At 34.5% G+C, this 13,658-nt stretch overlaps 1 protein-coding gene across 1 annotated transcript in view; it reads left to right on the forward strand.

The window, feature by feature from the left end:
• Positions 1 to 13,658, forward strand: part of LOC122808040 (Ig heavy chain Mem5-like) — a 176,160-nt gene that overhangs the window by 97,102 nt on the left and 65,400 nt on the right. The window contains exon 5 of the mRNA XM_044079028.1: positions 9,212 to 9,269. Within this exon, the coding sequence (XP_043934963.1) occupies positions 9,212 to 9,269 (58 nt within the window). The remainder of the gene's footprint in view (positions 1 to 9,211; positions 9,270 to 13,658) is intronic.

Here is a 13,658-nt window from a genome sequence, read left to right on the forward strand (position 1 = left end):
CTCCTTTGTGGAGAGGGATGACTGTAGTAGTCCACCATTCAGTAGGGACAACGCCTAAGGTGAGGCTGTGATTGAATAGGGCACACAGGTGAGGTGCCAGTTCACTCTGTAGTTCATGTAGAACACAGCCAGGGATATTGTCAGGTCCCATAGAAGTTGTATTCTTGGCCTTGGACAGTGCTGTTTTACCTGTGCAGCAGTAATACTGGGTGCCTAGCAATCTACTGGTATTGTGATTGGTCCTTTGTTGGGGAAGAGAGGGGTAAAGCTGGCACTGAATCTGTCGGCCAGTATATTGGCAATATCTGTTGGTTTGGTATAGGAGGTACCATTGTGCAGTAGCTCAGAGCAAATCTGGGTATTGCCATGAAGATTCTTTACATAACTATAGAAGGCCTAGTGGTTGTCTTTACTATATGCTCCAATTTTGTTTTCATTGCTAGCTTTAGAGGATTTGATGAGGGATCTCAACTTTTTGTTGAGGCTGATAAGGGAGTTTTTTCAGTCTTGAGACTTCACCTTATTTCACATCAATTTCCTCCTTCTGTTGTAGAGTTTGGTTATGGCAGGGGACCACCAGATTGGCTTCCTTGTTTTGTAGGAGAGCATCTTGGTTCTATTGGGTATGGGGAGATCTATGCACTTGTGCACATGTTCATACAGTGCACTGGTGTATGATTCGGCAGTCATGCAACTATTCTCCATTTGCATGGGTGCCGTGAAGTTAGCCACCTCTGTTTTTAGGAGCCCAAAGTTAGGTTTGGAGAAGTTTTTCATGGTGGTTACCTTTGTGGGGCAGGTGGTAGTGATGTGGATTTTCAAGGTGATTAGTTTGTGGTTGGATCTAACCAGGGAGGAGTTGACTAATGGTGTAGAGCAACGGTCACTCATGTTAGTAATGACCAGGTCAAGGATGTTGCTACCTCTAGTGGGGTTAAAAATGAGCTGGTCCAGGGCATTGGAATTAATGAATTTCAGGAAATGTTGGGCAAGTGTATTGGTACATGAGTAGTTTTCCCAAATAAATGGAGGAGTAGTTGAAGTCGCCCAGTATGAGAGTGTTAGGTTGGACCCTAATATTCTCCAGGGTGCTTAGGAACATGGAGTGTGAGTCTTGGGACATGGTTGGGGCCTATAGCAGGCTATGATCTGAATCACTGTCTTATCCAATGTTAGCTGCATCTGAAGTATCTTTGATGCGTTATGTTGGGCTACCAATCTGGAAGTGTGCGCTTCCTTTATAAATATGGAAATGCCACCACCTTTGGAGTTATAGCCTGGTAGTGCAGGGGTGCTTTCTGCTGCCTTGAACCAGGTATCTGTTACAGCACAAATGTCTACATTCTCCATTTTAATGAGTGCTTCAAGCAAGTGTATTTTGAGATTTAGACTTCTAGCATTGAGCAGCATGACCATCAGATTGCATTTGTTTGTAGCTGTTATGGTGGTAATTTGGTCTTTGGAATACCACCTAAAAAAGGCACTATAGGGGTGGCAAGAGCCTTGGCCAGTATCCAGAAGCCCAGGGGTGACATATGCAGGCCATCTTTGGCAAAGCATCGAGGTCTGTCAATCATGTCATCCCAGGCAAACAGATACTAGATCCCCTGAGTATGACATACAAAACTTAGCCAATTGTTGAAATCAGTCATTTTCTACTTGTACTGTGGTATCATTCTGGGTGATGGTAGGAGGCTGCTCAGGGCTAGTGTCTTACCCACCTAGGCTACATAATCCCAGAGCTCCTCCATGTCTGTTTTCATGTAGTCCAGGGAGGTACATCTCAGGTCATTCACACCCACATGTACAATGATAGAGTCATATTTGTACCTGTTTTTGAGGGACCTGAGTGAGTGCATTATGTGACAGATCCTGGCACCTGATACGCAGCTGACTGTTACTTTCTCCTTATTCAACCTAGTGAGTGGGACATCAGTGTGCCTCACTATCAAGTCACCTATGACTAATAGCACATAAAATAGGTAGCAAAAGTAAAGTTGGGCTGCTATGAACATGAATGGAGAGGCAACCTTATTCAGGCAGAAGCACAACAGAAGTAAGAGATGTAACTTTTTATGGATGTTTAATGGTAAACTGCACTGAGTTAGGCACTTTAGGAGAATAGAGGGAGAAAAGGAGAATGGAGAGCAAAACAATAATGACCTGAATGTAAGAAAGATTATATTCGGATGAAATGGCATCGTGGCATGTCACTGCCTGCCTGGACCTAGCAGGGAGAATTTAATCTGCCTCTGTGTTATGGGAGGGGGATGATGTTGGGCTACTGCAACTCTATGTAATGACATCCTCTAGCACAGGTTGTACCACATGGTTACTGCAGTTTAACACATGTGGCTGATCCACTATACTTTGACCTTATTTGGATTTAGTCCACAGATTAACTGAAAGCGATAAGAATAAACATGCATTGGTCTAATGCTGCCACTGTTATTTTTCTTTTCTTTTGTGGGAGGGACGTCTGGCTTGGATGCACTTAGCAATTTACAAAGTCATTCTGAAGGGCTGTGGAAGTCAGAGCGGTGAATAAGGAGAGTGGAGTATGTATCTCCACATCCTTGGCTGCTATTAAAGTTTCATAATGATGTGTTTTTAAATGTAAACCTAATGCACACTAGGTAGTCTTATAAGTTTAAATAAGAGGTTGCTATGTAATAATATTGTTGGACATGTTATAAGAAGCATATAAGAAAGGAGTGAAAGTGAATTCTCTTGTCATTGCAAGACAAATACAGTCAGTAACTGACACTTTTGTGTGTGCATGTCATCCTCATTCATTGCTTGTGTTAGGTGTAATGCCTTTTATATACTGGTGAAATATGGGGTACCTGTTTAGTATTATTGTTACAATTTTGCTAACTGCACCACTTTAGTGTTATCACTTCAGTGATGAAAAAAGATGGAAGTGTATTAGCACAGAGGAAACTAAGCTTTGAGCTATTAATGTGCAGCTTTCTGTGCCCAGGCTACAGGCTTTTATTCCTTCCACTTTCATTCGCTTATCATGAGACTCTGAACAAATCATTTATCCTGACAGAATTCCTGGATCAGCCCTGAAAAGGCAGAAGGTATCTGTTGTCCTTACCCAGTCAAAAACAGGCAAAATAAAATAAAATGCTTTGTTGGCATCAAGCAACATGCATTGAATTGCTGAGTTGCTCTTTTAGTATCAAGATTAAGGGTAGAGATTAATAACAGCATCATAGTTTTTCATTAGATGCTATTAATCCATTTTTGCAGAGCAGAGATTGATATAATCGCCATTATTCTTTGATAATTTGGATGAAACACAGGAGGACTTGATACTATTTTCCAGCATTGCAAATACAAAGGATCTAGCAGGCAGCCCTGTTGAACTCCAGTTGGAAGTGGGAGAGTAGAGGCATTGGCAAGTTCTTGCCTGACAGGCTGCAATCAGCCTTCCTGGTGACCAAAGGAGTACTGAATAGCACATGCTAATGGGCAAATATCTAAAATTATGCTTAGAAGAAAGTTATAGTCAGCAATGTTAAAGGCTTGTATAGGCCAACAAAGAATGCCAACAACATCAAATAAATTTAGCTAGGCATAAGACTGCCAGTTCATAAAAATATACTGAAACCGTCTTATGCTCTCTTCAGCAGGCATTTTAAACACACACTATAATTACTGCAGCTCATTGTACTGAATGGGAATCAACTCATTCTAAACAAAAAAGTCAAAATGGTTAGCAAATTGGTTAGCTGTAATATAGGATGGGCCATTTGTTTTGATGTGGTACTGCAAGATTAGAAAACATGATTTTGTGATGTGTAGCTTTGAATTTCATCACTAATCATGTTTACTTATGGTCATTGCTAGGTATTCAGTGTATCAAACTGCAGAGCTCATATGCTCTGTCTATGAATGTATATGTGTATCTAGTTATCTTAGTCAGTTAGCTAGTACGCTATGTCTAGCTATAGTTGCATCAAATATTGTGATATTTCATATTGTCCTTTGGTTATTTATGTTGGCTCCAAGTTTGATTTTCCTGTATGTTGATACTGTTCTTTTAGTTTAAATTCTAATAAAGAAAAGATGACATTTAGAAATAAATACGTTTATGAATGGTCACTCTGTCAGTGATGACACTGCTGAAGCTGGCATGTGGCAAATAAGACCTACAAATGGTAATATCAAAATTACAGATTATAGTGGGCAACCCCTCCAATTCTTTATTTTATATAACAACTTCAGAGGTTATAACACCTTAGAGTAGCTGTATTATAATGACCCACTTGTTATCAAAATAGGAAAACTTAATGGTGTGCTTAAATCACTGAAACAACATTCGATAAAAAGCAGTTTTAATAAGTACTAAAGAAAGTCTTTGCATCACACTCAGACAGATGTCTTAAAGTGGTGAAGATATGCTGATTCTGATTCAACAAAACTCTTGACTCTTTTAAATTATATATCTGGATTCAGTGTGGAAAATATTTATTCTCAACTTTCCAGTAACTTTAAAACTTAAAGCAGTCATTTTCCAGACATCAGAAATGCAATAGACATCACATTCCTGAAGAAGATATACTTTTTTATTGCCTCATGCTTATGAGTGCAGATACTGAAAGACAAAGGCATTGTTTAAAATGCAAATGTGCAGCATTTTCATGCACCTCGGGAGGTGGTTGCTATCAGTGGTATCCTAAATATCTGAATAAAGCTACTTATAAAAATGGCACACGTTTTGACAAATGAACCATCTTGTCTGTATCAATGTATGTATTTTACCATGAAAATAATAAAATAATCACTTCTTCAAGCATGTCATCATAAAGTACTTTCTACCTGTTATATACAGTCTAGGATTAATTTTGAACTCTGAAAATGTCAATTTCATTCACTGCACAAAAAACAACTCCAGCAAAGTAGGCTGGAGTTAATTACTTAAGTAGTGATGTACCATCAAAACAATGAACTTGTTGAATAATATGTCAATTGAGAAGCAGCATTTCATATTCTTAACATGGTGGTTAATAAAACCTGCAGGCATGCTTCATTATCCTGCTATGGGTTCGATTCCCTCAGTCTTCATTCGTGTACTATTTGACTACAAATAAGTCAATTATACATACCATGCTTCAACAAGAGACTGTAAGTAAACCTAGTTTACAAATAAATAAAAAAGACAATGTATATATAACATAGACATGTTGACAGTTATGGATAATCTTCTATTACATTTAATTTCAGTCATGTTTAGGTACCAAATATGCAAACATGGAACACATATTCCCAGCTAAAAGTTCCAGTTATTGGTACTAATGAAAGCCTTTGCATTGTGCTCTGACAAATGTCTTAGTTTTCTTCTAACTAACAATGTTTTTCAGCTGCTATAAATGTAAAACTATCCTTTCACACATGCATCACAGCAACTTCTGCAGGTGTTAAATCACCCCTTCAAACATTTATCACAACAGCTGCTGCAATTGTTAAACCATACTATCAAACATTTGTCACTACAGGTACAGAATGTGTTAAAACCACCCTTCAAACATTTATCACAACAGCTGCAGCATGTGTTAATGCAAACCTTCAAACATTTATAGCACAGCTTCCGCAGTTGTCACCATTTATCACTACAGCTGCTGCACGTGTTAAATCATCCCATCAAACATTTATCACTAAAGCGACTGCAAGTGATAAGCCATCTCTTAAAACATCGAAAGTAGAACTTGAAAATCAAACCACTTGACCAGTAAACTTGGAAAAATCTATCCCAAGAACCAAGAAAGCACGGACACTAATGCTAGCGCTTTCATTCACTTTATTTGCTGTAAACTTCTTCTGAAATCTTGAACTCCACCCTCACAAGCATTTATATAGTAAAATACCATGTCACATGATCAATAATGTCATAAAAGCAATAAACATTTGTTACAAATGTATAAAAAATGCATATACAAATATGCTTTTTTTTAATATATATATAAAAAAACTATTATTTAAATGTCAATGCTTAATCTGCAAAAAACACTTTATGTTTATAGTGTCATTCAAACCGGGTGCACTGTCTGCCCCAAAATGAATTTGCCAGAGGGATTCTTTACATTCTAAAAGTGTCTTACAATCACCCATAAATACCTCTTGACTAACACTCTCTATGACAGAAAAAGTGGATTTCTTAAAGTCAACACATGCAGTAGAATGCCTAGCTAAAGTGTTAGTTTATTCTTTCTTCCCAATCGCTAAAAGATGTTCATAAATTCTTCTTTTAAACATATAGTTGTCATTCCAACATAATAACTAGGACATGAAAGACACTGTGCAACATACACAATCATCTCACTATTGCATGTATAATAACTTTTCGACCAATAAGTCTTTTTAATATGATTAAACTTCACTAATGAAGAATTACTGATGTATCTGCATTGTTTGCAGTTGTTACAAGCATAAGTCCCTTTAGTTAGAGTAAAATTAACTGAGGTATTCGTCTTTTTTGTTGGCTCCATGTTCTAATAAACTTTTGATATTTCTAGTTCTTTCAAAAGTAAAATTGGGTCACATGCCAATCACTTTCACAAGTCAACACATGTGTCATTCAAACTGGTTTGGACGTTGTTTCCCTTTATACCTGTATTAACCAAGAAGTAGGTATAGACCATCTTAGAGAGCATTTAGTTAGCAACAGTAATTTTAAAAATTCTAAGATTAGTACTGTTTGTACTCTCATGGAATTGATTTTGGACAATAACTTTTTCAAATTTAATGATCGATTGTATAAACAAATATCAAGGGTAGCCATGGGGGCAAGAGTTGCCAAACAGTTGCTAACCTCGTGATGGCAAATTGGAAAAGCAAGCATCTTACCAATAGTGTATTTGACAAGAACATTCTGCTCTATCATCATTATATTGACTTTTTGTTTTATCTGTGGAATGGCACTTTTGATGAATTTGTTGATTTTGTATCTTACTTTAATGGCTCTAGAAATTTTCTCAAATTTACGATAGGTGGCTTCAGTCACAGTATGAATTTTTTTATTTAAATTTGACATTTGATTTTGAATCCAGAAGGTTCATTAGTAATATTAATAGAAAATCAGTCTTTGTGAATCAATATCTACACAAGGACAGTCTACATCAATTTCATATGAAAAAAGGAGTAGTAAAGGGGAAGCTGATTAGGCTTAGTAGGCTAACATCATCAGATGCCACCTTCACAAAAGAAATGGAAACTTTAAGGTTATTTTTTGAGGCAAGAGGCTATGATAGGTCATGGTTAAAACTTATTGAAAATGAAATTTTTACTTTGAGAGAGGGAAAGTCTTGCCCTATCTTGTTGGGTCAAATCCAGGTTTCAGTACAGACTAGTGAGCAGGATGAATACATTTTAACCAACAATAATTTTTCCTGTGCATTTACTTTGCTTATAACCAATGAGATGTGGTCTATAAAAAACATTATAGTAGACAATTGGAAACTATTATTGGGTAACCAGGATCTTGTGAAAGTGATTGGTATGTGACCCAATTTTACTTTAAAAAAAATAGAAATATCAAAAGTTTATTAGAACATGGAGCCAACAAAAAGATGAATACCTCATTTAATTTTACTCTAACTAAAGGGACTTAGGCTTGTAACAACTACAAACAATGCAGATACATCAGTAATTCTTCATCAGTGAAGTTTGATCATATTAAAAAGATTTATTGGTCGAAAAGTTACTATGCATGCAATAGTGAGTGGTTGTGTATGTTGCACAGTGTCCTTCATGTCCTAGTTATTATGTTGGAATGACAACTATATGTTTAAAAAGAAGAATTTATGAACATCTTTTAGCAATTAGGAAGAAAGAACAAACTAACGCTTTAGCTAGGCATTCTACTGCATGTGTTGACTTTAAGAAATTCACATTTTCTGTTATGGATAGTGTTAGTCAAGAGGTATTTATGGGTGATTGTAAGACAATTTTAGAATGTAAAGAATCCCTCTGACAAATTCATCGTGGGGCAGACAGTGCACCCAGTTTGAATGACACTATAAACATAACGTGTTTTTTGTTGATTAAACATTGACATTTAAAGACTATCCATAAATTAAGTTTTATATATATATATATATATATATATATATATATATATATATATATATATATTTTTTTTTAAGTATATTTTGATATGTATTTTTTATACATTTGTAACAAAAGTGTATTGTTTTTATGACATTATTGATCATGTGACATGGTATTTTACTATATAAATGCTTGTGAGGGCAGAGTTCAAGTTTTCTGAAGAAGTTCACAGCAAATAAAGTGAATGAAAGCGCTAGCATTTGTGTCAATGCTTTCTTGGTTCTTGTTGGACAGATTTTTCCAAGTTTACTGGTCAAATCTCTTAAAACGTGTATCGCAACAACTGCTGAAGATTTTAAATTACCCCTTCAAACATGTATCACTGCAAATGCAGTACTTCAGTTATCTCTAAAGCTGCTACAGACCCTAAACCAAATCTTCAAACATTTATCACAACAGCTGATGAAGGTGTTAAACTGTCCCTTCAGACATTTATTATAACAGCTGCTGCAGGTGCTAAACCAAATCTTTAGCTGCAGCAGGTGTTAAAACATCCCTTCAAATACTTGCAGCATAGCTGCCACAAGTGTTAAGCCATCTCTTCAAAAATTTTTCATAACAACTGTTGTAGGTATTAAAACATCCCTTCAAACATTCATCACAACAGCTGCTGAAGGTTTTTAACTAACCATCCAAACATTTAGCACTACAGATCCAACAGGTTTTAAACCACACTTCAAACTTTTATTATTAAAGATGCCAGTAGGTGCTAAACTAAACATTTAAACATTTATTTCTACTTTGTTGCATGAGTTAAATCAAACCATCAAACATGTATTACCATTCACTTTTACTCCTCGTATTTCTTAACTTGTTTTCACCATTACTATTTCTTTCACTGTGTTGTTTGAATTTATTCTGTCCCATCTTTTATAACTATTTTAAAAGAAATCATGTTAATCAGTGTATAAAAATGAGTGTTATAAAAATTTGAGAAATGAGCAATTTTATTTTGTAAGACATAGTATAGTGTTGATATTAATAGCACACAGCCTTTACAATGTGTAATATATTTACAATTAAATCTTTAATTTATAAGAATGAACTCATTTGTCTAGCAATAATTTTCTCTCTTCCAATTCCTTGCTTCTAGGTAATAGAAAGCACAATTTAAAGAAAATGTCTCAGAGGAAAGACAGTCAAAGAAAAAGGTAACAATATTGAAAACTAACCTAAAAATAACATTGTGTTAGGCATGGAGAATGATAAATGACTAGAAAAAATAAAATAAAATAAATCATACTTACAGTTATATACACTTTATTTAGAATGGTATTTTTTTAGACTAGCAAGATGGATTATAGTTTCTTTAGTGTCATGTGTCACATAAGTGCAGTTTGACAGTGGGAAGCTATGATCACATAAATTGCCGTATACCTCACATCATTGTTTATGGTTGATGCTGGGTTTAAAACCAGGTGTCTACACTATTATGTATACAATATAAATCACACAGAACTGGCATCACCAGTACTTAAAAGATATAGTTACACTCTAATATATAACTTGTTGTTGTGTATGTCAATGCTACTAAGTTAAATTAATTCTATATTATTAAGTATTAATGGCTTGAACTGTAGTCAGAAAAGTTGTGAAATACTTATCTAATGTTAAATAAACCAAAATTGGTCTTCTTCAAGTAATCAGATATTTTACAAGAAGAACAAGATGGCATTATATTTAATCAGTAGGAAATGTTAACTTACTGATCATATGAAAACAAGACAAGATGAGCAATAACTTTCTATAAGAAAATGAAATAATACTTAGGACATTATATAAACCAAGTAAAAAGGAAGGGATACTTGCAGTGGAGGTACTAGAATATTAGCAGCTAACTTGTGCTGCTTTCCTCTGTTATGAGCAAAATTTGTTCAAAATCTTCATATTTCATTTGACTGCATGAAAGGCAACTTAGTAATTGTAGGCAACATAAACTGTCCATTTTATAGCTCAGATTTGTCAACTACTAAGCAAGTAGGAGGACCTTATTTAGATACGTACATTTATCATGTGGAAGGAGAGCTTCGGTCAAAAATTTAAAGGAAATCCACTTTCTCTAATAATTATTTAGAATACACAAGTTACCATCCTCAAAAATTGAAACATAACGTATTTAAAGGACAATATATTCGAGCAGCACGAATGGTATTGAATTATGAAAATATGAAGATAGAAGTAGAATTTATTAGTAATCTATTCCAACAGAGAGGCTACCCTAGGAAAATAATAGATGAAACAGCAAGATACATTATTAAGGAGTGGAATGTGAAATATAAACCCTTATTAGGAGCAGGCTTGACAATAGGAAGACAAAATTCAGTTGGCGAACACAACAATGGATATGACAATACATTAATAACTCCTTTTCAAAGATCATGTGTTATACAGTACAAGTTGGGGCTAGATAGTATTAAAAATATGATCAACAAATTTTGGCACATGATTACAGGTGAGAGTAATTTAGCAAAGATTCTGGGCAATAAACCCAATTTTATTTATAAAATGGGAAACAACATAAAATCACATGTTGAACAAAGATACAACGCACTTAAGAAAGATTTCAAAGATCCTAATAAGAGAAGCAAGAAATGTGGATTTTGTAATCAGTGTAAATACATGTCTAATGAGAGTAAAATATTGTTGGAAAATGGACATAGATCATTATTAAGATCCAAAAATGGTACATGCAATACAAAAATGGTGGTATATCTGGCCAAATGTGTAAAATGTCCCAGTTTTTACGTAGGTAAGACTGAGAGGAGTCTTAAAAAGAGAATATACAACCATACTTATAGTATTAAAACAAGAGACAAGACCAATACACTATATAGACACATAGAAACAAAAGGAGATGAACACCAGTTAAAATTTAATATATTAGATAGTATTTACATTGACACTAGAGGTGGTGATTTTAAAAATGTGTTAAGTTATAAAGAAGTGCGGTGGCAAATATTTTTAGATGCCACCACTCCACCAGGTCTTAATGAATTTATATCAATCAAACCTCTATTATCAATATGCTGACATATTACATATCATATATTAATTTATATATGGCAGTCAGTAGATAGCTTCTCTAGTAGCATACATATATTTATGTCCAAGTGTACAATTATATTGTATACATATAGACATGTGATTATGATTTTTTGCATATAATATTATACAACAGCCTTAGATGATATATAGTTGTGCAGGTTAAGTTCTATTTACGTACAGTGAGGACATTTTTAATCACAATTTTAATTATAGGTACATTTTTCAGTTATAGGTACATTTAGATTTCTGTAGCATTTTTAGAAGCACAACGAAATGATTAAATATAAAACATACATTTATTCGATATATACTTTTTAACATAAGTCATTTAGGATTTGGAATGCAGGCATAGCAATATTATGAGCATAAACTCAGTTCACGGACACACAGTTATGAAAAGCTTTTCATTGTTATGTACATTTTACAGACATGTTTTAAACAGTTTTACATATGGTTTTGTTGATGTTGATTATTGAAATGTAATAAATTTATGGATGACAGGTACTTGGCAGCTTGCGCTCTTGTATTTGAGCGCCAAGGTCACTTTAAGAGATTTGAACTTTCTGGTGCCAAAAAAGTGATTTAAACCACTAATTGTTTTAGGCGTTCAGTTCTGATGAAGCCCGGCTGTCATGGGTGAAAGTGCTTAATTGACTTTTAAGATTTTCAATTATTCTATTTTATCGCATTTTATATTGTGCGCATTGAGTTCGTTTTGTGTTTTTTTGGTTCAATAAATCGGCTTGCACTATTTTGGAAATGGGCACTTATTGGTGAATCCGCAGACAATATTTTATTGGCGTTTATTACCAGCTTTTTTCTTCAACTACTAAACAAGTAGGAATTACAGCATATGCAAAACTTAAAAAATGGATAAATACATTAAATCTGAAAGGAATCTACTCTGAATATTTATACCTTGTTTCTTCAATATGCCATTATTCAAACCCAAACTATCTGAAATATTGGGAGTGCACTAATCAAGACTAAGACACCAAAACACACAAAAAAAAAAAAATATATATATATATATATATATATATATATATATATATATATATATATATAGATATATGGATCATCTTCATAATGACGACTTACCATTTCATCAATGTTCAAAACATCGAGATGACGACATTCCATGTTTACAATCACAAACTCCTGGAACATCATATTTCCTCTCCAGGAAAGTAACTACTTGACCACCATAGTGAACTTTGCCCATTCTCCACTAAGTGTGATCTCAGAGTTGGTATATTTAGGTAGAGAGGTGTGGGGGCAAAGCACCCCCCCCCCAGTTCAGTGGGTGTAATTTGCTTCTGTTTGTAATATTATCATTGGTGGCTGAGTGGTTACTTTCCCGGAGAGGAAATGATGTTCCATGAGTCTTTGATTGTAAACATGCAATATTGTCATCTCGCTGTTTTGAACATCGATGAAATGTTAAGTCAGTATGAAGTAGACCCACATTTTGACATGAAATAATGTCAAACATGACCACATCAACATGCAACTATGTATACACCAAGAAAAAGCCTTGGTAAATGCACAATTAACCTATAAAAATGTGCCACTACACCCCCTGCTAATTATATATCCTAACTAAGATCACACAAACATCGGGTAAGAGCATCTTCTCCACCCCCTGGAATTGTTTGATCAGCTGCTTACTTGATGCTAAACAGTTGATTAAATGGCTATTGACCAAATACATAAGCAATCTTATGTAGGGAGCATGTACAAATAAATAAATATATATATATATATATAGAGAGAGAGAGAGAGAGACACACACACACACACACACACACACACACACACACACACACACACACACACACACACACACACACACACACACACAGACACACACATCTGTATATACACACACACACACACACACACACACATATATATATATATATATATATATATATATATATATACATATATGTATGTATGCCAATTCTATACTCTCACACAAAATCAGGAAAGAAGGAGAAAGTGATAACAAACCAACACTCACCTCCTTATGCTATTATAAGTCCATCTGGCCTAGATACTAATGACCTTTGTGGTTTGAAATTATCAGTTTCCAGTCAGTTAGCTGGTAACAAAAAATGGAGCTCCCTTCTTAAAAAATTTCTTAATATGAAAAGTAAAAAATGTTTAACATATACCCAATATTTCTCCATATATCATATCTAGACACAAAGTGACAACATTTTGTCTCCACCAACTGACATTCTAAAACAAATACATGTAAACTAATTGTTTGTCCTGTATCAAATCTTAATGTGTTTATGCTTAAAGTACAGATGACTCCCAGAAACTAAGTAAAATAAATAGAAAAGCAGTTTATGTGACTAACTTGAACAATTTTGAAGAATAAATTTAGAAGTAATGAACTCATTTCCACAATTTAACGATGAGATATAAATATAAATACACAACAAGATACTATAAAAGCTTACTGTTATTGTAGAATAATAAAC

Source organism: Protopterus annectens, chromosome 8.part0, assembly GCF_019279795.1.
Source record: "Protopterus annectens isolate FY-2018-M chromosome 8.part0, PAN1.0, whole genome shotgun sequence".
Lineage (NCBI taxonomy): Eukaryota > Metazoa > Chordata > Ceratodontiformes > Protopteridae > Protopterus > Protopterus annectens.